Below are 27,675 nucleotides of genomic sequence, written 5' to 3'. Positions count from 1 at the left end.
TGCTTTAAAAACATGGCAGCAGTATCTCTTTCTATAAATTTTTTTACTTTGATCAATTACCGTGCCATTCAGTGGGAAAATGGTATGTGGGTCAATGGCCTACAGCACCCCACTGCCCAGGGGTGCTTTTTCTTTTCTGTAGCATACTTTGAAAAACCGTTTTTCTGAGTCCCAAGCAGATTTGAGCTGGACCAACCAGTGGGTAATTAGGAGCTGTGGGGGAGGAGGAGCTTTGTGATTAAGTCCAAGTGCATTAATTCCAGGGCCCGACTCGAGTTGTATTGATGCTTCTCTTAGCTCTTGGGTGCATGAGGGACTTGAATTTTACCTAGACTGGTACCGACCACTTATTTCAAGTAGACTTCTCCCACATATGTCCTATCAGGTACTCTCTTTCTTTCCTGGCATTTACCATAATCTGAATTTGTTTCCTGTTTCTTGCCTTGCTCATCACCTGTGTCCCACCATTAGGATGTGTAGCTCCACAAGGCCAAAGTCTGCCTTGTTCACAGCAGTAGCTCCACCACAATGCCTGGCGCGTAACAGGCCTTCAATAAATATTCGTTTTATGGCTGAATTGCTACAAGATCAGAGTGGCAGTGGCTGCCCAGAAGACAGAGCGGGGTAACCTCCCTGCCCATGGGGAGGAGTGGAAGCTGATATCCAGCTCTTAATTTTAGTGTACCTACTATGTGCCAAGCATTTGAGCACACGGCATCGAACAAAGCAGACACTCCCTGCCCTTGTCCTGCTTATAGCACTTTATTTGCTAAAGAACCCTGCACCAAGGATCTCGAAATCTGAAGGGTGATGACTGTAGTAGTAGTTATTAGTAGTCAGAGTAAACAGCTATAATTTATTGCTCATTAACTATGTGCCAGGCACTTACACATATTATCTCATTTAAGTCCTTCTAACAACCCTTCAACGTTAACGAATTTAAAGATGTGTCAGCTAAGCGGCGCACCCACGGTCACACAGCTGGTGAGTGTTATTAGAAGCAGCTGGTCTATGGGACGCCAAAGTCTATGATATTTCATCTATATTCCCTGCTTTACTCACAAATAGGCAGGCTGCAACAGTCAGGCAGATGCTGACAGGGTGCTAACGTACCAATCTCTGCCCTAAGACAGCTCTAGCTCCAGCAGACCACTCCACTGGACAACGTGGGAAATTTACGATGCCGACCAGTCTCTCCCTCTTAAGGTGCCTCGCCCTCCGGTGATAACAATCACAATCATTTTACCTGAACACCTGCAACGGATCAGGTGTCTGACTAGCTGCACTGCGTTGAATCGTAACAACCCAGAGCTGCCCGTGTTACTACGGTGCCCATTTTGCTGAGGAGAAATCTGAGGTTTAGAGAAGGCAAGACCGCACCCCAGACTCTCACAGCTGCTCAGAAGCAGAGCTAAGTTTCAAAGTCACACTTCGTGATATTAATCCCAGCCGTACTCAACCGCATCTGGTTGCATCAACTCACCATGTTTCTTTCACCTCTGGACTTTCACGTAGGCTGCTTGAGATAGCTCTGCCTCCGTTTCTTCGGTTGCTAACACCTCCTGCTCTTTGAAGACTCAATGCAGGCATGACTTCCTCTAGAGAGGCATCTCAGACTTCTCTTTCTTCTGCCCAGTGTCCGTCAGGAGAGACAGGGCGAGCAGGGAGACTCCATATTAGAGCAAAGAGCTATGAAGTCCACCTGTGCCTCAGGCTTCAATCACACCACAGTCCGATAGCGTCTCTCGGGCCGCCTTTCAATTCCTCTCCCTCTCCACCTCTGATACTTTCAGTACGGGAAGGTCTTCCCTAACATTGTAACATGCGTACACCAGACCCCAGAGGAGCACTCAACCCACCCGCGAACCCCACGGGAAAGGCTTCTGCGTCAGCCTAAGGCCAGGGCAGAACCTTTATTGCCCCGTTTGGGTCAGGTGGCCAGTCCTGAGCCAGTCACTGTGGCCCAGAAGATGCTGTGCTCTGATTGGCCAGGCCTGGGTCACATGCCCCCCATGGAGGGATGGACTAGCCCCACCTTAACCTTATGGATGGAGAGTGGGGAAGGGGCGGCGTCTCCAAAGGAAATGTTGGATGTTGTTACCAGAAGGGAGAATGGTGATCAGCTGGCAAAAATAACAGATGTCCACTACACACCCCCACCCCAGACTGGATTGAATGCCCAATTTCATCTTCACAACCAAGTATCATACGGGGATTTTTGTTGTATGTGATGTTCCCCCCTACTCTATTATATAAACTCCAGGGCAGAGGCTATGCTCAGAATTCTCTTCCTTGTAACTCCTGCACCCAGCATAGTGTCTGACACATTAGACGTGTTCACATCATATTTCTTGAATGAATGATCAAGTGTATTAATTAGTTTATGAAGAGCTGATGATGTTGTTTCATCTTTTACAGGCAGCATCGTCGTGAGGCAGAAAGAACACAGACGCTAAATCAGTGTTTCTTAAAGTGTAGTTGGGAACCAACTGCTTCCGGTTAAAATGCAGATTCCTGGGCTACAGAGCAGATCTGTTGACCCAGCCTCTCAGTAAATGGGGTTCAGGTGCATTTTTAGCAAAAATGTTATGTAATTCTCGTGCACTCTCCCGTTAGAACCATGACCCATAGTCAGAATCATCTGAGTATAAGTCCCCACTCCATCGCCTTCCAGCTGTGTGAACTAAAGGAAGTCATACCCTCTCAGCAACTTGGTTTGCCCCTCTTTAAAATGGGGCTAAGAAAACCTACCTAGTGAATACGTAATGAGGAGTCAATAAGATAACACAGGTAAAGTTTCTTTATAAAGTGCGGTATTCAAGTTTTACTACTTGAGTTTTTCTAATAATCATCGCTAACTTCTGTTATACATCCTATGTATGTGCCACGTGCTATTCTAAGTTCTAATTATATGTGTTAACTCATTTAAGCTTCATAACAGCCTTGTGAGATAGATATTCTGGGTTTTTTTTTTTCTTTTTGAGGTATAATTGACACTCAACATTATATTAGTTTCAGGTGTGCTTGGAACTAGTCCTAGTTTGCAGGTGCAGAAACAGAGACAAGGTAGTTTCCCCTGATAAGCACCTGAGCTAGGATTTGAACTCAGCGGTTCTGGTGCCAGACTCCTCACCCCTCATTTGACTTTCTCCTTATAAATAATGCTATCCTTCCCAAGGCAATTCAGCGCCACCCACTTTGGGGGGCAAAATGAGGACACTGAAACTCTTGGAGAAAAAAGAGCTCCAAAAATGACCCAGGACTGAAAAACATTAAAGAAAGGAGAGAAACTGCAAAGGTTGCGTGTCAGGTCGAGTGGCCTTGGCAGGATACCTTGATAAAAACCGAATTATATCAGACTCCGATTGATCTCCAACAGAAAAGTCTTGTTTTCTCCCCTGTTTCCTGAAATCCACCTTTCTAGATTGTATAACACCTCTGTGCTTTGAAAACCAGAACGAGTCTTCGGATGACTGTTTTCATTTTGATTTGGTATACTTTTTCTTCCCCATTCTTTACTTCTAGGCACCAAGACGTTTTTTCCATGAAGCATGAGCAAAGTCTCGAAGTGCAAGCCAAGCCCTCAGAAATGTGATAGCTGTTACCAAGGATTGGAGAGTAAGAGTACAATAAGAGTACAAAACCTAGAATCAAGATTTCAGTGCTGCACTCTAGTATCTGAGATGGCACCAGTCCCACGTCAAAGATGGAATAAATAAGGCGTTAAGAAACCACAGAATTTGTTCTGGGTTCCTTAGCTGGTGGAGTACGCTGAAACCCCATCACACCTTTAGATTCTCTTTACCTGGCTCTACTGGACACGGAGTGTAAGAGAACCCCAAACACTTCTGCTGCTAGGACGCCTGGATGTTTATGTTTAATTAAGATGTAATGTGTCTCAAAGAGACAAATACATTGACCTACTTACTTCAAAAAAAGAAAGTGTTAAAATGAGCCGGACTCTTCAAGCCAGGTGAACTATAAGAAATAATTCAAATAACTTAATGATTTAAATAATTCATCACCTGGTCCACAAAGCTGTGTATGATGATCCTGCCACCTCTGTGCTCTGTGCAGAATTAGGAAGGCAGTCACCTGGGGGTGAGGATTTTGAATGGTCACTAGGAGGGAGAATAGAAGAACTGGATGCGAATTAGTGACATATGGTAACCCTGGCTATGATTCTAGAAGAGAAAGGAAGAGTTTGAAGAATGCCAGGAGTTAATGACCAGATTACCAGAACCTTTAGGGAATCCTCAAAGGCTAGCCTGATACATTTTTCCCTCACGAAAGTAACCTTCAGAGGGTAGGCGGTGGGCACCAAGAGCTTCAGATCAGCACCTCCAAAGGCGTGGGGCCGGTGGCTGGAGTTTGCCATCTTTCTGCCTGTTTCCTAGCTCTTGGCTGGTTGAGTTCTGTCTCTTTCTGTCCAGTGTCCACCAAGAGGCCTGGCTGTGGCTCCCTTTTCTTGGGCTATGTACTTTCAACCAGTTTTGAGCAGCCCCATTTCAGATTGGCCTTTTTATGTTTGATATAAAGAATAGTTGTTGGCCAATTTCATCTTTTCATCGCTGTTCTCTAGGCCTGAATCCAAGCAGTTTGTCAGATGCTCATTAACTCCCCCTTTGGCTCTTTCTAGTGTGTCTCCTAAGCTCATTGCGCCAAGAACTAACGCTTTCTTTTACACGACTCTCTTTCTCTGCTCCATCAGGGAGACAAATTACTTTCCAAAAGGGATCGCCAGGGATGGTTTAATGAGAATTTCTTTGGGGCTAGGCATGGAACGCAATGTAGTTAACATTCGGTGGACTTAATTGGACTTTTCTTTTCTGCCTCTTTTTAAAAAAATCTGAAGCTATCCTGTTAATCTCTCATTTGTAATCAATTGTGTTGACTAAACAAAAGTCTAGGTCGTCTTTTCTTCCTGTCTCAGACAATCCTTTGTTGCCTCTAAATGCCTCATTCTTGAGTGATCCTGGTCGCGTAGATGGGCCCGATTGTTGACAGTTCATTATTGCGCTTTTGTCCATTTAATCTTTCTTGCTGTGTTTTGCATGTGCATGCCTTAATGAGCTCCGTTGGCAATTAACATGTTTCTAGGAGCAAACTGGTTGCTCAGACGTTTCAGAGGGAAGTGCAGGGAAAAGGGCAACGCAGCTGCCTCGAGGTTGTTTATTTCCCAGCATTTTCTCAAGACTCCTGTCCTCTCTTTGGCAGCACCCCCCAACTAACCCTCACTGTTATTCGGGCCCTCCCCTCCCCCCAGCTCATTCACCACCTGCACACCTGGATGCCTTGTTGCTGTGATTCTTGGGCCTGGCTCAGGCGGCTCCCTATCCTCTTAAGAGCCAAACAGCAAAATGGGGACCTTACGGGCACACTTCTGCAGCCGAGGCAAGAGCGAGCCCAGTGCCCCCCAAAATGCGTCTGGATGCTGCTGGCAACTTCTCTGTGTCGCTCTTAGCAGAGAGGAACCTCTTACCCGCCTAAGGCAATAGGACTGTACAATCTGTTATGTACAAGGCTGTGGCTTTGGAAGAAGGAGGGTTTTTTTTTTTTTTTTTTTTTGAGTCTTGCTGGCAAGATTGCTGAAGTGTGAGCAGTCATGGACAGAACAAACATCTTGTAGGGGAAAAGATAATTGGAGTCTTTTTTGTGTCTGTGACAGGATTCCCCTCCCCCGCAATTTGATTTTTTAAAAATATTTTTAAAGGGAGGCCTCTTCAATTTAATCAAGGTTAGAATATTAATATGCGGCTGATGACTACCTTGTTTAAGTCATTTGTTAATAATGGAAACTACGAGTCATGCAAACAGTTTAATATTAAGAGGGGGAAAATATCAGAAAACAGAGCCTTTCACCCATCAATTCCGATGCATGGGGAATAAATAACTAAGAAGGACCCCAGTTAGGATGGTTACTTACAACGGCTTAGCGTGGGTGTCTGTCAGAACCTGCCCTGGCTGTGAAAGGTGTTTAGTCATTCAGACAGAAGGTTCCTTTTCTCTTCGCACTACTTTTCAGGTGAAGGAATCCTTTCTTGAATCCCACAGCTGAAGGCAGCAGACATCTTAACACAAGGAGGAGGGACTTCAAACCTGGGGAAAGCCGAGCTAAGCCCTGTAGATAGGGAAGGCTCTGTTTATCTACAATTACCACCAGATGTGAAATAACACCTTCTCAGGTGAGAGCGATTGACAGGCGCTGGTGTGAAGGTTAAGGAACAATCGGTTAGGAGGAAACAAGCTCAAGGAGGTTGGAGTATTCCAGTAACTCTGCCCAGGTTCAGCTCAGAGCCCCGGTTCCTTACCTCTCCCCGACGGCAGACAGAAATGAGCAGTCCAGGAGGGAAGTGCCTCCTCCCCCACGCTTTGGTTTTATTTCATTTGCTGTCGTTTGCAAGCATGGGATCTTCAACCCGCTTCAGGACTGTCACCTGGAAATAAATTTCTCCGGTTTATGAGATGGGCAACCCTTTTAGTCTTTCTCCTGTGAAAACATTACAGAAGAAGTTCCTCAGAGAAGGTTCTCTCACTTGATGGTTAGAAAGTTATTTCCCTGCATGGGAGTGTCGCATCTATTTTTTATTTATCTTTTCTTCTTAAAGAGAAAGAGGAGTAGTGAATCACGATTCCCATATGCAGGCCAACTTTTTAACGCAATTGTCTAAGAATTCCCCAAGAGGATGCTTTTGCACTAAATTTTGTTGTGTCTGCCCCTTGCCCAAAGTTCTGGAACTGTTTAGGAAGAAGGCGGGCCTGCCCCGGCCATTGTCTGGCCTCCAAGAAGCGCATCTACCAAGGATCCTTTCAGAGACGCAAGAAGTAAAGGATTTTGGGTTGAGACAACTGTCGGAGGGCACCCAGCAGCTCCCAGAAATGGGGGAGGGGTGTGTGTCTCTGAGGCGGGGCTAATCAAACCTAGTAAGATAACTAGGAAAGGAGCGGACTCTTCGAACCAGCCCGCAAGCCCCCTGGGGATAGATGTCTGGGAAGAGCAAGGCGCTATTTCCATATCTTTAGCCGCCAAGTCCTCCTTGCCCATTGTGGGGTTTCCTGGGGTTTGTGGCATCCACCGAGATTTCGGAGTTAAATCTGCATATCGCTCTGGGTCCCAATCTCCCCTCAGCGAAATGCAGCCAGAACGAGCTAACATTTAAATTCCTCCTCGCTTCCTCGCCCCCCCTCCCCTGGCTGCGTCTTCCCAGACTTGGGAGGGGGAGAGGAATACAAAAAAAACGAGGACGCTCTCCTTTCAGGAAATGGAATTCTAATGTACACGTTCCTATTTCTGAATCGGAGGTACTAAAAATACCCCCGCGACAGCCTGAGGAAGCTGTCGCTGTCCTCTGTGCAAACAAAATCGACAATTCTCCTTCCCCGCGCAATGGGTGTGCGAACTGGGCTGGGGGTGGGGACCAACCTTTGGCTGTGACCTGGACGGAGCGTCCACCCAGCAGCCGCATGTCTTTTCCCGAGTCCCAATCGGGATATTCCTCCTCCACCGACGAGGACTGAAGGCAGTTTGAGTTTTCTAAAAGCCTAGACTTCGAACCCTGACCCTACCTTTTCCTGTGACCCGAGGCATGTCATTTAGCTTTTATCTTGTCCTCAGTTTCTCCGTCCTTCCACAAGGTGGGAATAATCATCCCCAGCTTGCGGGTTGTGAATATTCCAAAGAATGTGCTTTGAGTGTCTGGCGTGGAGCAAGCGCTCGGGAAATGCGAGCTTCTTTGATGATGGGAGCCCCTTGCGCAAGCAGCACTGAGCGCCTACTGTATGCCGGGCGTTGGGATAAACCTCACTCGAGTCACTTTCAGAGTTACTTGGGGATTTCCCTTTGCATTAACCATCTCTCCCAATAGCCTCCACCTGCAGTGGAAGTCCGCGTGGGATCAGCGCCCAGACGCCGCCGCCCTAGCCCTTGCAATGGCGAGGCTGCGTGGAAGCGCACTCACCGGCCCCGCTCCACATTTCCTCCCGGCGCTGGGGAACATTGTTCCAGAAAACGTGGGCTGAATCGCGGCGCGAATATTAGGGGTGGGGGAGCGGGAGAAGGCCCGGCGCGCCGAGCCAGTAATCCGAGCTCTTGATTATCCAGATTCGGATCAAACGGGGCGGCGGCGGCCGGCCCCCTCCTGGGAATGATTAGATGATTAATGTAATGCTGTTTGAAGGGTCTCTGTTTTCTCTCTTAATTTGGGTCATTACTTAGAAAGCAAGCGTGAGACCATTTCATCAGCGTGCTCGGCGGCGGAGATGGCTATTCAGGAAATGGGCTAACTGCGCCGTAATCAAGACGCCGGGGGCTGCGGCGGCGGCGAGCTGCGGGAGCCCGGGTGCGCCCTCCCGCGGCAGGGCGCACGCCCCCGGAGGCCGGCCCCCGACCACAACGCGGGCCGGAGAGCCCCAGAGGTCCGGACAGGCTGGGACACTTGGCCGCCAGGAACGATTGGGTGGAAGAGTGGCTCCCCTTAGGTCACCCAGAGAAGGGGATGTGCCCAGAAGCGCCCCGGCGGAGCAGCGCCCTGGCCGTTTACCCCGGTGCGGTGCGGCGCGGCTCTTTGCTCCAGGACACGCACCCGAAACCTGCTCTCCGACACCCAGCCCCTTTTAACCCCTTCTTTTTGCAATTTTCTCACCCAAATAAGGCAACACCCAGAATCCCTCGGTCAGAACAGTTACCAAATAAAAACTTGGTACAACGTAGGGGCCGATGAAGGCCTTTGAGCCTTGGTTCCTGGGGCATATGTACACGCTAGCGCCGCACGAGCAACGGTCTGGCCTTGCCCTGGTCCCAGCGCCCCAGAGGAAGTCGCATTTGGGCCGGGAAACGCTATAAACGCCTATTTCCTTTTCCTTCTTTGGGGTGTGTAAGCTGACTCGCGGCGAGGGCGGGGGGGAAGAAAAGACGCACTAATGATTCTGTTTATTGAGTTATATATGTATATATTCCGTGTTCGTGTGTACAGGAGGATTTACATGGCTGTATAAAGATGGCTGGGGGCGCCGCGCTCTTCCGGGACGTTCACGTGACAGCCTGGTGTTAAAACCCGCCGCCCGAGGAGAAGCCGAGGCCTGGAATTAAATACGTTTCGGCGCACTGGGTTTAAATGTTTCCCGAATATATAAAGGTGGGAGCCAGGCGTTTGCTGCCAGTCATCGAGGAAACGTTTAGCTTTCCAAAAATATGCTGGTTTCGATAAATAGATTTTAGCCTTTCTGCTATAGCTTTTTTTTTTTTTTCTCCTTTCTTTTAATTTTAGAAATAAGTTTATACGTGTGATCTGTTTGGGGGTTGGATAGGGCCGGAAGGGAGGGCGAGGCAGTAGCTCTCAGCTCTGCACTGTCCGAGTCAGGTCCTTTGTGCAGGGGGTGGTGGGACCCCCGCTGTCGTGGAGTTTGCGCACGTGTTTCTTTAAGTCAAAGTTTCTGCAAAACCCTTTGCCGCAAGTGGCGCACGTGAAAGGCTTCTTGTCGTTGTGGGTGTGCATGTGGAAAGTCAGGTTGTAGACCTGGTGGAAGGCCTTGTTGCAGATGGTGCATTTGTACTGCTTCTCGCCGCTGTGGGTCAGCTTGTGGTTCTTGTAGTTCCCTACAGGAGACCAAAAACAAAAAGGGGGGTGGGAATGAAGTGGGACGGGGAGGGGCCGGGTGTCCCGGGGTTGGCTCAGGTGCCCGCGCAAAGAAGGCGACGCTTGGCTAGGCGGGCGCGACCTCTCCGAGTGAAGAAGTTGTCAAACTTCGTACGCGTCAAGCCCGGGGCTCTCACTACCGGATGGAGGGCCGAGTCCCGCGTAGCCGACCCGCGTCCCAGCCCCGCCGGGGCCTGAGGCCCACACAGCGTCCCTCCCGCTGTGCTCCGCCGGCCCGGAAACTTTTGCGCTGCCCAGAGACGCATGGGGTCCTTCTCCCGGCCGCTGCCTCGCTCGAAGAAATTCGCATGAACCCGGGCTTCGTCCCTTGTTATTATTTTTCTTCTCATTTTAAAAGTTACTCCCTCTGGTCCGCTAACTACCACTTGGATATCCGAAAGTGCCTTGGAAAATCCAAGCGGAGTGTCCTGGAGACAGCAGCGGTTTCCCCCAGCCTAAACCTTTCCCGGGAGGTGGATTACGCCTCGATTTTTTTTTTTTTTTTTTTTTTTTTCATTTCAGAAGAGAGTCCCGGCTACAAAGGGACGCTTTCTCTATAGCGCAATACCTTGTATTTCTCCTACTTCCTTTCCCTCTGCCCCTTCCTTCCTCCCTTCCCACCTCCCAAATTCGGAGTCTCCCCGTGCAACCAGACTGAGTCCAGCGAGGTCTACTAACCCGGCCCGGAGAGCTTCCACCCAAACCCTGCACAACCCGATTCCAAAGAAATGCTGCGCCGGAGCCTGCGGCTCTCGCGCTCCCTCTCTCCGGATCCTTCTTTGCCTTCCCGCTAGCGGTGACCCGCCGAGTCCCGAGGGGAGGTGAGGAGAGGGCCTTGCCCCGCACGTTACCTTTTTGGTGAAAGCCTTTGCCGCAAAATTCACAGACGAAGGGCTTGTAGCCCGCGTGGATGCGAATGTGTGTGTTGAGCGTGGAGCTGCGGTTGAAGGCTTTGCCGCACTGGTTGCATTTATGCGGCTTTTCCTGCGGAGAGGGGCGTGTGCACCGTGAGGCTGAGGCCCCGGCCGGGAGAAGCCACCTCGGGTGCTCCTGGAAGGGGCACCTTGAAGGGACAGGGGCCCCTGGTGGGGGTTATTAGGGGATCCCTTGGTCATCCTCTCCCCAACGCCGTCGCTCAGTCTCCGGGTGTTGGGTACGGGTCGGGTCGGACCCGGGGGCCACGTACCTGTGTGTGGATAATTTTGTGTCTGCAGAGCGTGCTGGCCTGGCGGAAGCCTTTGCCGCAGACTTTGCACACGAACGGTCTGGCTCCGGTGTGGACCGGCATGTGGCGGGTGAGGTTATAGTGAGCGTTAAATACCTACGGAAGCACACAAGGGGGCCTTGTGGCGCGTCTGTCCTGAGAGTCCAGAGTCAGCCTGGGGAGGGCACAACCTACCTCCCCCAACCAAAAACCCCCTTCGGAAACCAGAGCCCTTTTCATTTTGCAAAGAGCTTCCCAACCCACTGGCTGCTCGTGCCAGTCCCATGTGGCCGCTGACAAAGGCATCCCCATTTTACAGAATAGGAAACTGAGGCCCAGCTGTGCCCCCAATTCGAGTAGACAGCTACTGGGGCGCTCCCAGATTCGAGAAAGGGGCCGTCCAGGCTGCCCCCCAGGGAAGCAGCCGCCACTGCTCACCCCTCCCGGCCCCCGCGGACCCCGGGCCTCACCTTGCCGCACACCTCGCAGGTGAAGTTTTTGGGCTTGCCGTCCGCGGAGCCCCCAGGCAGCTTGCTGTGGCCCTTGACGCCGCCGCGCTCGGCGGTCAGGGCTGAGTTCTCCTTCAGCACCTGCTCCAGTGGCGCGGGCAGGCGCTCCTTATGGGCATAGGGGGCCGGATGGGGGAACTTGTCTGAGGCCAGGCCGGCCAACTTGGCGTTCTCCAGCAAAAAGAGCTTGGGGTGCGCAGCCAGGGCAGCGGGGGCCTGTGCGTTGAGGAGGCCGGACGGGAAGAGGTGGCCGCCCAGGAGCTCAGACGGCGGGTACGCGGCAGAGTCCAGGTAGTTGAAGTAGTAGAGCGAGCCGCTGGCCGGAAGCCCCACTGCCTGGTTGATGACCTGCGGCTTGATGACCCTGCCCGCGGGTAGCGCAGACGGCGCCAGGCCCAGCTCGGCCTTGCAGCACACGCCACAGTTGGTTTTGCACAAGCCGCTGGCGCCGCACACCGGGGCCCCCCCGCCGCCGCCGCCGCCGCCTCCTCCTCCGCCGCCGCCGCCGCCGCCCGCCCGGAGGCTGCTTTTCCAGAGCTCAGAGTAACTGAGCAGCGTCTTGGACGGCACCTCGTAGCCTAGGGGCTGGAGGGGGATCATACAGGGCAGCGGTGAGCAGAGGTTGAGCAATTTCTTGCCCTGGCCGCCGTCCGCCTCCAGTGCCCCGGGTCGGGGCTCAAAGGGCGCACGGGGCTCCGACGTCTTAGCCATGATGCGCTCGATGGAGAAGGCCAGCGTCTTGGAAGTGGCCGGCGACGCTCCAGCGCGCGGGCAGGCCGGGGGCACCATGGTCTCCAGGGAAGCCGAGCTTGCCATGGCTCGCCGAGCTGAGCCGTACCGGACTGGGCCAGGGCGCAGCCTCTCTCCACTAGGTCTGCATTCCAGAAAAGGCAGGGAGGGAAACCGCAATTTAATAAGCACCTTGTAGGGTCCAGGTCACCCATTTGCATTCAAATGAACAGGGGCAGAACAAAGTGCACCCAAGGGTACCAAATTACCGCCCATTAACCCGGCGCGCAAAGGAACCCACCATCCCCTGCCCTGGGACTTTGAAAGGGGGAGAAAGGGGGAGGGTTTACAGAGGAAAAAGAGAGAGGGAGAAAAAGAAAGAAAGAAAAGAGCCTCAAATTAACCCCCCGAGCCGCTCCCTGGACCCCGGCCTCCGCCACGCGTGCTGGGAGCTGGAGAGCGAAGGGGCAAAGTTAAAGAGCACGAGGAGAGCCACCTCGCATTTACCTCTTTCCCCCACCGCCAAGGAGATGCGTTCCGAGCCATGCAGCCTGTCTCCTCTGTCACATTTTGATGGCAAACATCTTCCCCTCCGCGTGAGATCACTGTCTTTTACATTCAGCTGACATCACATGAAGTCACTTGAAGTGGAATGACATGGGCGGCGGCGCGGCTCCTGTAGCGGCCCCTGTGTTCCACCGCGCCTGCCGGCCGCCGCCGCCACCGCCCCTCAAACTTTAAAAGGAGGCAACTGGCGCCCGCGCTCCCCTCGGGAAAGTGCGAGCGGTTCGCGAATCGGCAAGGAGGGAAGAGACGGGAGGGGGAGGGGGAGGAATCGTGATGGTTTTGCCGGTGGAAAAAAAAGGGGGGGGGGAGCCCAAACCCAGGCAGAGTTCCGTGCGTGATTCACAACTTTGGGGGCCTACAGGTTTAGGGGATGCGGAAAGGGCAGGGGGTCCCGGACTCGCCGCCCCAAAGAGCCCCCGGGTGTCCGTCTAGTCGCCGAAGTATCCCTTAGCCCTCTGCAGCCGAGCTGGGCATCGTGCTAATAAACTGCCATTACCCACGGAGCCGGCGCCAGCCGCGAACACGCGCAAATGATAATTACCTCATTAGGATGTGGCGCATGGACGCGGGCGCCGCGTTTGGAGGGGGGAACTTGTTAATGGGGAAATATTAATTTATGCAAAAACAACGAGCTCGCCTTGGCTGGCGTCGGAGGTCGGAGAGAGCTCCTGCCGCCTAAGGACAACCCCGTAGCATCCGGAAGAGCAAGGCCGCGCGCTCAGATCCCGGGGGCTTCGGCGCCTGGCGGGTGCGCCTCCCCCTCTCTGGCCGGCTCTCCGCCTGCGGCTGGGGGAGACTGCACTGCGAGCTGGAGGGTCGTTTGAGATCTTAATCGATCAGAATCGCTGATCTCTGATCGGATTTCTGAGGCCAAGCCCGGCTCCGCTGCTGGTTTAGGGCTGCGGGCGAGGATTCGGAGGGCAGCTCTCCCCGCTGATAGGTACTTACTGTTTGTATAGTTGAGAAGGTCCAATCTCCACCTGTTTAAGGAGCAGATTGAAACAGCAGAACCTCCCCTGGATCCTATTAAAACGTTTTTCCTCCTAAGGCCATTCAGTCGAACCAATTTTCCGAAGTGATTCATAGAGCTGAATTCTGCCAAGGCAGCTCTTTCACTTTTAGCCACTAAAGCACCGCGTGGAACCGGGTTTTGTGTTTTTCTAAAATAAAGAGAAGGATTATCAGAGGGGAGAGGGAGGAGGGCTGAAGGGGGGCGGGCAGAGACTTAGTGTGGCCAGAGGTACACGCAGAGGGAAGAAAAGGCCCTTTTCTAGACAGGCCCCAAGTAAGTTCGGAGGAATTCAGCGTTTTGTGCCTCGCGCACAAAAGCAGCGCGCTCCGCGCTCGGTTTGGAGGGGCTGAATTCATCTGTTTGCAGACCATTCCACCTGCGTATCACAACAAACTGCTCAAAGACGCTCCAGCACTTTCAACAGGCCGGGTGCTCTTGGCGACAACAAAAGTGATGGAGGCTGAGGGTTCTTATGGGGAGGGGCGTAGCGGCTAGCAAGAGAGCCAGGGAGAGAATTAGGTTTAGGAAAGGAGGGGGGGGGGGATGCAGGGGTTAAAAAAAAAAAAAAAACTTTTGGAGGGTTTTGTTTGCGGGACAATTATATCTTGCCAGCCGGCTTTTGCAAGACCACGAGCTTTGTAGCCGTAACTACAGTTTCAGAGGATTACGGTGGGTATAATATGAGAAAACAGGGTTGAGAGTTTGATATTGAATTCCATCTCCGAAGACGTACGATCTTGTGGAGCCCAAGAAAGTGCTGGCGGGGTCGGGGGGAAGAAAACCCTCTCCTTTTTCACCCAAGAACAGGTCTCGAGGGGCTGAGTACCCCTTCCCAGGCCTCTCTGCCGCAAAACATCCCAGGAAGCGCATCAGGGAAAAAGACAGGAAAGGTCTAATTTTAAATTCAGGCAAACCATTCCTTTTTCCCCTTCAGAACTCTCTCCTACCCACTCCCCTTCTGATGTGTAATTGCAGACAGGATATTGAGGTGGCAGGTAAAGGCAAGGAAAAGTGTACTTGGAAAGCTAGGATGGGGAACAAAGAGAGAAGTCTCCGAGGCAAAGTGGCCTGGATGGCAACTGCCGTGGGTTAATTTGTCCACGCTGCCAAGCTTGGAAACTACCCCTGAATTCGGCAGTCTTGAATCTGTTCCCCAACATCACCACCCCTCCACCCCACCCAACCGAACTTCCAGATTTCAAAGCTAGAAAGAGGCTAGCTCCTCGGGAGGAGAACATTTCCATACAGCCGATTTCATTTAGATGTTCAGAGAGGCAGAATTCCAGACTCAGTATACCCCTATCCCTGTGTTAACGTGAAAACAACACAGATGAACTCCTCCCACCCCACCCCACCCCATCACCACACACGAAACCAACCAGCAACTCACCGGGACATTGAAACAGTATCAATACACCGGCAGGGTCTCAAAACCCGAATTTCTATCCCGACTTTCCTGTGGATCCCGTTCAGCCATCAGCACTGCACCCCAACCCCCTTTCCAAACTGGGTAATTGTTGATCTCGGCAGCAGCTCCAAAGATCTGCTGGTTTGAAAGCTCCATCAGGCTGAAAGCCTTCCAAAGGCTTCCCGTGAACCTGCGTTGCCATCCCTAGCGCTCTTTGTAGCTGCATAAGCCATCTCTCTCTCCCCCAGCACCACAAAGGAGTGCTACCTCCACAGAAAGAAAACATTTGGGTAAAAACAAGTTGCCCCTAATGTGCCTCTCTTTCCAAATGTTGGGTGAATACACTGGCTTTTATGAAAGTATTTAATTAGCTTCCACAAACTTCTCCTTCCCTCGCCTGCAGATTATATTGAAGTGGAGAGTTGGAAACTATTTTACACCTTGCCACTCACATGTTAATTAATCTCTATCTAACCCTAATTGCAGTTTATTCAAGCACCGCTCAACAGCTCACCCACACAATAAACACTGATCCTACTTTTATACATATTACTTCACGTTAACACATTGAGTAATTAACTCCAGTACCAACTAATAGTGCAAACAAATATTTTCTGTAAACGAGATGATTTCAGGCAGAATAATAGAGGACTGGGGAAACGTGGCACTCGGTGGAGGGAGTGCTGAGATTTCGATTTGCTGCCCCCAACCCTCCAAATTCATTCTCAACCGCAGCATCTCTTTCCCCCCTGAGGCTGAAATGCTTTAAAACAGGGGGGAGGGGAGAGTATTAAAATTTGACGATTTTAGGGAGTTGTTGGAGGGGTTCTGTGAGAATAAGGATAACTTTTTTCTACCTACACATTTTCAGTGAGGGGGAAAAAAATCCAAAGTAACTCGACATGAAGGGCAATAGGAGGCTGCAGGAGTACACCTGTATGTCAGGGATGCGGATCCTTTTATGCCAGAGTTTTCCAAAGCCTCCCACTATAAAGAAGTCCTGTCCTCTTAAGCAATGGTTTTCCGACAGAAGTGAGCAGAGACTGTCGAGATAGATTAGAAATCCTAGGCTCTCTCCCAGTCCAGACTAGTACACAAGCTCCACTTTGGAGGTGCCGGTGCCTTGGAGGCTCAGACCCAAGTGAAGCGCGCGACCTGGAGGCACGTGGCCACGGCCCAAGCGAGGCCCACTAGGCCTCGCTCAGCGTGCGCTCAGCCCCAGGGGCCGGATCATGAGCTTGGGCGCCCGCAATCCCGGGGCATCCAGGCCTGTGGCTGCCGGCCTTGCTGGACGGTGCGGGCTGCAGCCTACCGCGCTCGGCCTACGAGCTCTGGACCCACCATGGGGTCCTTCTCCGCCCTGCGGTCTCAGCTTCCGGCCCATCTTCTTCTGGGCGTCTCAGCCGATAGCCAGACGCTTTCGCTCGGCCCATCTGGCCCACGCTGGGGCCTCCACAGCTCGGCCGCGGTGGGGAAACACTGCCAAAGTTAAGCCTGACGCCCCTCGGCAGCCTGTGCTCTTCCCACGCTGCAGAGCGGGGTGCCAAAGCCCGGTGCTCTGCAGCTCCGCCGGGTCTGACCCGGACCGCGACCTCGGGGATCTGCGGCTGTGGGACGCCGCACCCAGGCCAAGCCACTCGCACACTACTGATTGCGGATCCAGGCTCAAGCAAGGACTGGAGCGCAATGTTTTAATTGAAATCTCAGGTTTAAGCACAGCTGGCGGCTGTCTATTGATTTTGCAGAGGATTCTCTTGTGGAAGCATATTAAATATGACTGGCACGGCTAGAGTCCTCCTCTTCTGCCCCCTCCCTCCGGCCTTTCTATGGTCATTAACCCGAACACTGTAAGGATGACTTCTGTTTAAAAAATTTTTTTTTTCTTTTTTAATGCCAGAAATCGCCCTCACTTTAGAATAAATTACTTAGCAGATGCCTTCCTGGGGTGTAGACAACCTCAGAGGAAAATCCCTTTCTGGAGCAAAAGCTCACACATTTGCACTACTTCTGGGATCACAGAGGGAAAAGGCAAGCATTTCTACTCCCCAAAAGTGTTGCAATTCCAGCCCTGGTGGCTTGTATCTCTTGGCGCTAGATGACAAGAGGCACTGTTATTTTAAATACCATTATTATTATTATTTCCTCACCCGATTATGAGGTTGCAATACATAATATAGTGTCCTGGGCCATCTCCCCAGGGAGTTGAGTGGCTTGGGGGCAGACGGCTCGCTCGAGGCTGCTGAGTTTGGGGAAACACCCACTGGGCAGATTTGATATTTTCTCCCCGCTGCTCCGTAACTCGTTTGGAAACAAACAAAAAACCGAAACCAAACCAACAAACCCAAACCAAACAAAGTTTACGGTTTAAGGAGTCTCCCTCCCTCCCTTCCTTTCTTACTTCTTTCTAAGGGGACATTTAGGATCTGATTTACACGGTGCTGCGCTTAACCGCTGAAAATAGATTAACTTCTGAAGAGAAATTCTTCTGCGATCCTTTTTTTTTCTACCCCAGGAAGCATTTTATTGAAAACATTCGAACCGTCTTGCCAGTGGCTGGCTTGTCCGAGGCGCACGGGCCTCCGCCTTTGGTGCGCGCGGTTAGCAGGATTAGTGCGGCCGGGAGACAAAGAGCCCCAGATACCCCGGCCAAGCGAGGCCGGGCACGCCCGGAGAGATACCGGGTTCCGGGTACCCGCGCGCAGCGCGCGAGCACCATCTTGGGCCCGGGCCTCCAGGGACAGATGGGCCAGAGCCGTCTGCATCTGCCCGCGTCCTCGGGGATGCTGCGGCGCCCACAGCCAGGGTGGCGGCGCGCCCGTCCCACTGCACCCGGCTGTTTCGCAGCGCCCCTCGCATTCGGGTACTGGTTTTCACCCTCAAACAGGAGAGGCGCCTATAAATCAAGGGCAGCCGGCTTTGCAGCCAAGTAGGAAGGGGGAAGGTGGTGCAAACCTATCACGATTTCCAGAACCCTCCCAACCCCCTTCACGATCACATAAGAGGACTTCCACCGCGCCTTCGGAAATCTGGGCAGTGTGCGCGCTCCTAGGCCAGAGGGAGTCTTCCAAAAGAGCAGATCTGCAGTCCCTACGCGCGCAAGTTTGGTACGCTGTCCCCTCTGCTTTAGAGGCATATATAACCACACACGCGCATATGTATGCATAGGTATGCATATTGTGTGTATATGTATATATACCTTCACTGCTATCGACAACCCTTCACTTAAAAGTGCCGTTTGATGAGGACTCTGATCCAATACCTGCTCGCAGCAATTTGCCAGCGGACGTGTCATTTCCCGAGGCGTAGTCGGGGTGGGGTGGGGGGAGGCAGTCTTCTCTCAAACGCCTTTTCCTCTTGCCACGCGGTTTTGACGTGCAACCCAAAGGAAACAATAGTTTACAAAGGACAGTTGTGATATATTTTACACACCATGTACGTATATACATATATACGAAATATATATATATATGTGAAATAGAAAGGCATTTTTGGTGATGGACAGACCCTGCGTAGTTCGGGTGCTGTCGATTTCTAACTCCCTGGGAAGACGGCTTAGGATCGTCCGCGTTATTTAACGTGGCAGCCGGTTAAACTCCGCGGTGGAGCCTGCCCAAAGGTATTAGCGTTAAGTGCTAAGAGCTGGAGTTAAGTCGGCAGTGAAAACGACGGGCTGGAGGGGCCAAAGGGGTGAGAGGCACTGATTCCAGTTTCGCCCAAACTTCTGGAAGTTTGCCGGCCTGAGTAGGTCTGAGTTGGATGGCCCACTGGGTAAGAACCCAAAACGCTGTGATCGCTGTACCAGCGAATCACTCGGTTCTGTTTGGTTGGTTTGGTTTGGCTTGGCTAGAAACTTCCCAGGTATGCGTGAGAATGGAAAAGTTCTTTCCTGCCCAGGTTTCTCGAGTTCTCACCAGTTCAGCCGAACCCCATCTTCTCCTCTCCTAGGTAGATTTCTGTCTGCGTTCTCTACCCCGGAGTTTGCATTTTGGCTTAGGTAAAGACAAAAATGGGAACTGCAAAAATGCTGAGTAGAGCTCCACCAACCGTGAATCAGTCTCTTTCTTCCTCCACCCCTGTCTCCTCCCACACACAGACCCTCCCTCTTTGGGGGTTTAGCTAGGGTGGCAATCAGTAGATGATTACTTATTACCGAGGGCCTCTTACATGCCCGGCACAGTACTAGCTGAATACCTGCTCTAGTCGTTCTCATTTCTGTCCTATGAAGTTAGCGTATACAATCAATGGGCCCACTATACAGATAACATGTCCAAGGTCACATAACTGGCAAGAGATTGTTTTCAGAACCCATATTCCTAAGACCATGCAAAAAAAAAATCCAGCTAAACAATTAGCCTGAATAGGCTGGTGGAGTGTAAATTGGGACACTTTGGAAAACTGATTGGCTGTATCAATTAAAGTTGAATGTTTGCATTCCTAACAACCCAGCAATTCCACTCCTAAGTATATACCCAACAGAAATGTGTACTTAAGCTCACCAAAAGAGAGGCACTAGAATGTTCACAGCAGCATGATTTGCAATAGTCCTACACTGGAAATTTCCTGAATAACCATCAAGTGCAGAATCCATAAATAAATTGAGTGGTCTGTTCACAAAATGAAATACTATATACATCAATAAGAATCAACAAACCACTGCTATACTAAACAGCATCAATGAGTTTCACAAACATAACACTGACCAAAGGAGCCGGATCCAAAAGACTACACACTGCATGATTTCATTTAAAGTTCAAAGTAGGCAACATTTGGGCACACAAGGCTTCTGGGGTGCTGGTAAGGGTTTGTTTTCTGCTCTGGGTTCTGGTTTGTGAATATTTTTTGAGTTGTTCACGCTTATTTGAATATTTTCTCTATGTTGGTTATGCTTCTATGTATCTGTTAAATGCACTTATTTGTTCACATTTTAATATCTATTATACTACCTCTATATCTGTTAAATAAGTGAATAATCAGCCTGAATTTGTCGACTTGCCCCCCTCCCCCAGTTTCCCAAAGAGATACTACTCCTTACCTGCCTCTTGAGTAATGCACCTTGAATTTCTTCCTCTGGACCAGACAACCACATCAATTAGTTGGCCTCTTACACAGACTTAAAAACAAGCTGCATCCAGACTTTTAACACAATTGTCTTTGGAGCCTGGGCAGTGGATACAACTTCAGGGAACCTGCAACGGGCTCAAGAACGCTTAATCAGGGGAGCACATCTGAAGCATTCTTCTCACCCAAGACCTCAGTACAGGGGTGGCAGCATTGAACTTGGACCTGTACCCTTTGCTGCAGGTGAAGCAGGTAAAGAACCTCTGGCCAGGAACTGCCTCACACTTTCCAGAGACCCAATCTGGCCGCTTGTGCTGGGAGATGGAGATCAGGTTGAAGGTCGGAGGGTGGGGTATGGGATGTTTGTACGAACTGGCATTAATAGAAAGCCTTGGCAAGTCCTTAGAGCTTAACTCACTGGGTCTTGGCCCTAGACGACACCAGGGGAAAAAAGAATCTTGGCTCCCTGGCAAGTGACCCAGTTAGCAGAACTAACAGTTCTGCTTTGGGAGAGGATGGGGAAGTTTATTTTAGCAGGAAAAAGCCTTGGGACCCAGAAATCAAATACTTGACAGTCCCTTTGTGCAAAGCAAATATGAATTCTGGTGGTGGCAATGGTTGCAAATCTGATCTCAGCACTTTAAGAAAGATATCAAGTAGAGTTCCCTATGCTCTACAGTAGGTCCTTATTAGTTATCTATTTTATATATAGTAGTGTATATATGTCAATCCCAATCTCCCACTTCATCCCTCCTCCCGCCCCATTACCCCCTGGTAACCATAAGTTTGTTTTTTACATCTGTGACTCTACTTCTGTTTTGTAAATAAGTTCATTTGTACCCTTTTTTTTTAGATTCCACATATAAGTGATATCCCATGATATTTGTCTTCCTCTGTCTGACTTACTTCACTCAGTATGACAATCTCTAGGGAACTCTACTCAATACTCTTTAATGGCCTATATGGGAAAATCATCTAAAAAAAGAGTGGATTTATGTATATGTATAATTGATTCACTTTAGTGTACACCTGAAACTAACACAACATTGTAAATCAACTATACTCCAATAAAAATTTTTAAAAAATAGGAAATTTTTAAAAATTAAAAAAACAAAGATCTAAAGAACCTACAGCTAAAGCAGTTAAGGTGGGAGCGAGGACTAAGGGCTGGTGCTGTAATTTACACAGACTAAAAAGATAAAAATTCTCTGCTTCTGAAAGAGTGAGACAAGATAAGACCCAAGGTGATGTAATTCATTCATTAGTTAGCCAGTACACCTATCTTGAGATTTTCTGTACTGGGCCTACAATCTAGATGCCAGGGATATAGTGCCTACCAAGATAGACACAATTCCTTCCCTCATGCCACTTACATTCCTTCATTCAGCCAATAGGCATGCATCAGTACCTTCTGTAAACTAGGCTATGGGCCCAGAAATGGATAAAGGACAATGGGCGTGGCTAGGATGGTCCAAGACTCTGAAAGAGGGCAGAGTGAGAGGGAAAAAGTAAAAAAGCAAACAAAAACCATACCCAAAGAACTCCCTGACGGTGAAGTTAAAAAATTTTAAAACTTCTCACTCTAACAGAGGCCACAGGGTGCATTCATAAATACCAGGTTTCTAGAGGCGTTTCCATGATGGGTGGGTAGACTGCTCCTTTAGCACTTTATTGTCTGGTGCTTTTTTCTAGAGACAGAATTGTGGTCTGGATGGAGCATGGCATTTCTTAGGATATTAAGACACAGCATGAAACTCCCTTCTGGGCTTTGTAGGGCTGAGTATCTTTGAATCAGAGAAGGTTCTGGAATCATATCAGAAGCCTGGCTCACCTGTGAGCTATGGGCCCACAGGCAGGTTATTAAACATCTCTGCAAGCCCCAGTTGCCTACCTTGGGCAGGAGATGAACACTTACCTGGTCCCAGGGTGCTGAGGACCAGATGAGAAAAGGCACAGAGAGAGCTCAGTACCCGTGACTGTCCACAGGAAAGCCCTCAATGAACAATTGCTATAGTTATTACAATAACTCTTGTTATTCATAACTACGGTCCTTCAGTCTGACTGGTGGAAAGATGAGAGAAGAGAGCAACAAGCTTTCTTATTCCGCTCGGTACTTGTTTTGCTTCTTTGTGTAAATAAAGTGAGGTGGGTTGTTGTTGGTTTTTTTTCTGATTTAAAAAGCAGTAGAAAAATGTTGGGAAAATCAGAGAATTACAAAGGAGCATATTAAAATTGTACACAATCCTATTACTCAGAAATCACAGACAATGCTTTGGCTATGTCCTTTCTCTGCATTTACACGGTTGACATCATATAATATATACTGTTTTATAATCTGCTTTTCCATTTAATATAGTATGACTATTACCCCGTGTTTTGAATATGCAACTAAGACACAATTTTAATGTCTCTGTAGTACTACTCCACTCTCTGGCTTTAACACGAGCTAAACAGTCCTTTGTGGTTGGATATTTAGGCTGGTCACAATTTTTTTTTTTTTTTGCAATAGTTCCATCAGGAACATTCTCACACGTTAATTTTGTGCATAGCTAATTCCTGTAGGACAAATTCCCAGAAGTAGAATTACTGTGACAAAAGATATCCACATTTTTAAAGCTTTAGATACCAAGTGACAAATTGCCCTTCCAACAGGGGGTACAATGCCTCTTTCCCAGTGCCTTCCCTAACACTGGGCATTGTCATTTTAAAAATCCCTACCAATTTAATAGATCCCAAACGTATCTCATTGCTATTTCTGCCTATATGTTCTTGCCTAGGGCAGACTCAGGTGCCAAATTATAGAGAACTTGGAACGTAGAAATGCTGGTACAGGCTGGGGTGACAGAAGAGAGGAAGAAATACGCGAAAGGATGTCCCAGAGAAAGAACCATCCAGAAAAAGGGGGGCCGGTATCACATATTTTGGGGCATCCAAATGGTTCCAGTTTGCTTTAGGTTTTAAGCATTTCATAAGAAGCCCCCTCACGACCTTGCTCTTCAGAAGCCACCAGTCAGAAAGTGAGCTGCTGCCCCTCTACATCTTCTAGACCTTCTGTCCCTTCCCAGGCCAGCTCCCCCTAGGTTCTGCATGTGGGTGCTGACCTGTAGCTGAAGGTCCAGCCCCAAGAGTGGGAGCCTTGAGGTAAGGAGGCTAATGTGGTCTCCCTCCCTCCCAAAGGCAGCTGAACTAGTTCACACCTCTCAGCATGCAGAGAAAAAGAACCAGAATCTCCAGGCAAAGGAAGTACTAGAAATGAGAAGAGCGGTCTTGCCCATGCCACACACACAGGAGAGAGGGTGCAAGGAAGAGTATTTACTCCCAAGAGCTAGATTTTCATGTTGATCTTCAGCATCTTCTCTGGAACCAGAGAACAGCATGTTTTTCATTACCTCTCTGATTTCTACTGAATCTTTCCTAATGATTACAAAATAACCAAGTCTTAATATGAGAAGTTTTCAACATACACAGAAAAAGTACAGAATAAAATAAGGAACCCATATACTTAGCCTCAATAAGACCAATCCATGGCCAATTCTGATTCAGGTACATCCCCACGTACTCACCCCCTCATATCATATTCTAAAGCAAGTCCTAGACATACTATTTTTTTTTTTAGACATACTATTTTGTCATCCCTAAATAACTTCACTACCATCACCTAAAATATTAACAATAATTTCTTTATATCATCAAATACCCAGCATTCCAATTTCCAATTTCTGAAATGTCAGAATTTTAAGTAATCTTTGGTTTATATTATGATTCAAATAAGGTCCTTACATTATGATTGGCTGTTATGCCTTTTAAGTCTCCTTTAATTTATAGAGTTCTCTCCATTTCTTTTTTTCCCCTTGCAATTTATTTCTTGAAAAAAATCAAAAAGTTTTTTTTTTGTTCTATAGAATTTTCTTTTCATAGTCTGCATTTTGCTGACAGCATCGCTACGGTTTTGGCAATTTTGAAAACTCACGTCTTTAGATGCTGTCCTTCTTACTGCCACTCCTTCTTGAACATTCCTTTGAGAGCAAATCTTTGCTGTCTAAGTCCCGTGGTCTGTGTACTCCTGTAGGGCAGCGGCATCTCTCGTTCGGTTTTGGTCACTGCTGTCACTTACACTCACCACCTGGACAGCAAGCACACCTGGTTTGTTGGATGAATCGAACGCCTGAAAGAACTATGTTCTTCTCATTATGTTTCTGCCCTGTACACCCTTGAACTCAGCTTGCAGCCCTGCATTTTGCACTATATGTATTTTTTTTCCCCACGTGTGGTTAGTGTCTAAGGACAGGATAGACCTCATGCTGGTTTTAAAAACACAGACATTTTCTCCAGTGTTCTGTAAGGATGCTCCGCACAGATCAAGTTTCTGAGTTACCGACGGTAGTTCAAAGGCTGACTGACTTTTCATCCTCTATGGTTCTGGAATGTACATTGGTGCTTTTATTCTCCTGACTAATATTTTATTATTATTATTTTTTTAGCAAGTTTTTTTTTAACATCTTTATTGGAGTATAATTGCTTTACAATGGTTTGTTAGTTTCTGCTGTATAAGAATCAGCTATACATATACATATATCCCCATATCTCTTCCCTCTTGCATCTCCCTCCCTCCCACCCTACCTATCCCACCCCTCTAGGTGGTCACAGAGCACCGAGCTGATCTCCTGTGCTACGTGGCTGCTTCTTACTAGCTACCTATTTTACATTTGGTAGTGTATATATATGTCCATGCCACTCTCTCACTTTCTGACTAATATTTTAAAAGGTACCTAGTTGTTAACTGAAGAGAAGGAAGGCTTCCCAGACTTCTCCTTGGATATTGAGAAGATATTTATTTTAATTCCAGAATAAGGATTTCCTTTAGAGCTCCTGCCCCCTCCCACCCACACCTCCATAGGTCCCCTGGGGGTGGAAGTGGAGGTGGTACAAAGTTCTGTACAGGAGAACCTTAACATTCTATAAGTGCTTGCTTGCTTGCGGAACGAAAGAAGAGCCGCAGCAAGGAAGTCTCCATCCCTCTCGTTAAATCAAACTGGAGCACATGCTTATTTAATATAGTCAAGTATAGGAAGAATTCTCCTTCAATTTTTTTGCAAACTAGATTAAGTTTTCACCTAGGGCACATAAAAGAGTAAATAAATTAATATTGATCACCTAGGAGGTTATTAGTAGATCAGAATTTTGTGTCTCCAGACTCAGTGAATTTTGGGATGCAATTAAAATAATTCCTAATGCTTACTGAGTTCAAGCAACGTAATGGAGTACGCAATGAAAATCAAGTCTCCCTTCCACCTGAATCTCTGGTCTCTTTCCCTAGAGGCAGCTGCTTACTCTGGTTTCTTACTGTGTGCCAGGTCCTGTGAGCTTACTAATTATTACCAGTTTCTGTTACTATTGCATAAATAGTGTGACCCTATAAAGCAAGTGGACTTGTTATCCTCATCTTCAGATGAAGTAAATGAGACTCAGTGTGTATCGGTGATTAGCCTAAGGCCACATGTTTAGATGAGTGGCAGAGCCAACGCTCAGAGCAAGCCAGCATGGGATCCCACACCCATTGTTCTTAACCATTAACTCATCCTATCTAGAAATACAAAAATACGACCTACTGATATCCTCAAACAGTAAAGTTTCATTTGTCAAACTGTTTTGGCCAGTTTGATGGTTTGACTTTCTTTCAAGATATTAAAACTCTACAGCTTACAAGGTTTGTGTAAAAAAGAAAAAGACATGGTCCCCATTTTATAGGTAAGGAAATTAGGAAGCAAGACAATAGATAAAGCAAGGCGTGGGATGGGGAAGCAAAAGATGAAGAGCTTTGGCAGAAATTTTCAACTTTTCTGTGTGTGAGTGTGTGTGTTTATGTGTGAGTGTATGTGTACAGTAATGAAACCATAGACCCCTTTGACACTCTGGTAAGACTAGGGACGCCTTCTCAGCATAATGCTTTAAAATGCATAAAATAGGTACAATTCCAAAGGAGAGCAACTGCATTGATATACGGTTATCAAAAACTTTAGAAAATAAATGTGTGGCACAGTGACATATAAGCTTCCTTTCCAATGCATTAAATAAGATCTGGTGGCAGGTGTAATCCTAAGGAAATTTAGAAGTACTGATGAGTGTAAATGGTATTTTGAGATATTGCAACAATTGTAATGTGATATGAAAATATCTGTGATTTATCTTGGTGACAAAGTCACAGACAGTGCAAGTGCTACTGTGGTTTGCTGCCTCCTTTTTTTTTTTTGTCTTATTCAAGTTCATGGACCTCTTGAATTCTAGCCTAACACTCCAGGTTCAGACTCTCTCCCCTGTAAGAGGACATGAGCAAAGGCTAGAGGGTAATACTTAACCTTCCATCCTGCACCTGCTATTAGTACTATACTTCAATTCCACATTTTTCTTGTCCAGATGATGCTCTGTTGAGACACTGTAAACAGTAGATTTATTTAAACTACACTCCTTTAAAATATTTTTAATTTGAAAAAGTAATAAATGCACATGGTTAAAAGAATCAAACGTAAAACAGTATGTACTGAAAAATATGTCCCCTTTCCCAGAATCCCTCCTATATCACTCAGAGCTCTTGGTCGCCAGCAACAGAAACTGACGGCAGAAAAGGAGTTTATGGAGTAGCTCACATAATCCACTGAAGGCTGGGGAGACAGGTTCAGTCAGGAACCAAGGGACAAGTGAGGTAAGGCACAGCCAGAAGAGCCCCAGGGACAGCTCTGCTGGGACTGCTGCTGCTGCTGGGCAGCTTCCCTGTCCCTGGATGCCCCTGGTCTAACCCGCAGCTGTAGTGAAGGTTTGCTAATGCTGCTGTGCCTTTGGGTCCTTCTTTTAATGAGCTTGTAACAATAGGTCATGCTTAGGGTATTATTCTGGTTATTTCTATTTTACAGATGAGAAAACTGAGGCCTAGGGAAATTAAGTAATTTGCCTGAGGTCACATGGTGGGTATTACCACCGACTGAAATCAGAACCAAGGTCAGCCTGACTCCAGAACCTGAACCTGTGCTCTTGATCTCCACCTGCTACTCCTTCGTGCTATTCCTGCCCCCCATGGCCTACAGATCCTGCAGCCCCTTTCATCTTTACTTCAACATTAAATTGAGTGGTTTGAGCCCCCATCCTTTGTAATAACAGGGTCTGAGTCCCTCCCCATCTCAAGAACCATCTTTTTCTTACCTCCTGGGGGCAAATGGACACTTGTTTCTCATCCACTCCTGAGTCAGTTCCTAGCTCTGCCCTTGCCCTCAGTTCACTGTGTGGGAGGCTCTTCCCTGGGACAGATACCTCCTTTTCCTTGCATTCTCCAAAGAAATATTAATACTGTGTGTACAGCAGTGTTGTTACAGAGGTGGGGTGGTGGCAGAGAGTGGATGCAATGTGATTTTTTTTTTTTTTTTTTTTACAGTGAAGGATGAATTCCAATTTCAGAGACGTTAAAAATGAAAAAATAAGTTTTATCTTAGAATCAATGAAACATAAGAATTGATTTGACTAAAAGTTGGATAAGAAATGGATCAGAGATGGTTCTACTTCTT

General features: G+C 48.5%; 1 protein-coding gene across 1 annotated transcript; it reads right to left on the bottom strand.

Annotated features, from left to right (window-relative positions):
• Nucleotides 1-9,070: 9,070 nt before the first annotated feature.
• On the bottom strand, nucleotides 9,071-12,179 carry FEZF2 (FEZ family zinc finger 2). The gene is made up of 4 exons (XM_082847576.1): nucleotides 11,310-12,179; nucleotides 10,822-10,956; nucleotides 10,487-10,619; nucleotides 9,071-9,595 (listed from the first exon to the last, which is right to left on the bottom strand). Exons 1-4 carry the CDS (start codon nucleotides 12,162-12,164, stop codon nucleotides 9,336-9,338), a joined length of 1,383 nt encoding a protein of 460 aa, XP_082703702.1. The 5' UTR covers nucleotides 12,165-12,179; the 3' UTR covers nucleotides 9,071-9,335.
• Nucleotides 12,180-27,675: the final 15,496 nt, after the last annotated feature.

Source organism: Leucopleurus acutus, assembly GCF_964270905.1.
Source record: "Leucopleurus acutus genome assembly, chromosome: 10".
Taxonomy (NCBI): Eukaryota; Metazoa; Chordata; class Mammalia; order Artiodactyla; family Delphinidae; genus Leucopleurus; species Leucopleurus acutus.
The sequence above is the reverse complement of the archived record's forward strand: the minus strand, read 5'-3'. Positions and strand labels throughout refer to the sequence as shown.

Excerpts from the sequence above, each read along its gene's own strand:
- FEZF2 (XM_082847576.1), bottom strand. The coding sequence starts at position 12,164 with ATGGCAAGCTCGGCTTCCCTGGAGACCATGGTGCCCCCGGCCTGCCCG. Across the intron at positions 10,957-11,309 it reads CCTGCGAGGTGTGCGGCAAG|GTATTTAACGCTCACTATAA; the intron begins GTGAGGCCCGGG and ends GTGCTTCCGTAG. Across the intron at positions 10,620-10,821 it reads ACAAAATTATCCACACACAG|GAAAAGCCGCATAAATGCAA; the intron begins GTACGTGGCCCC and ends CCCTCTCCGCAG.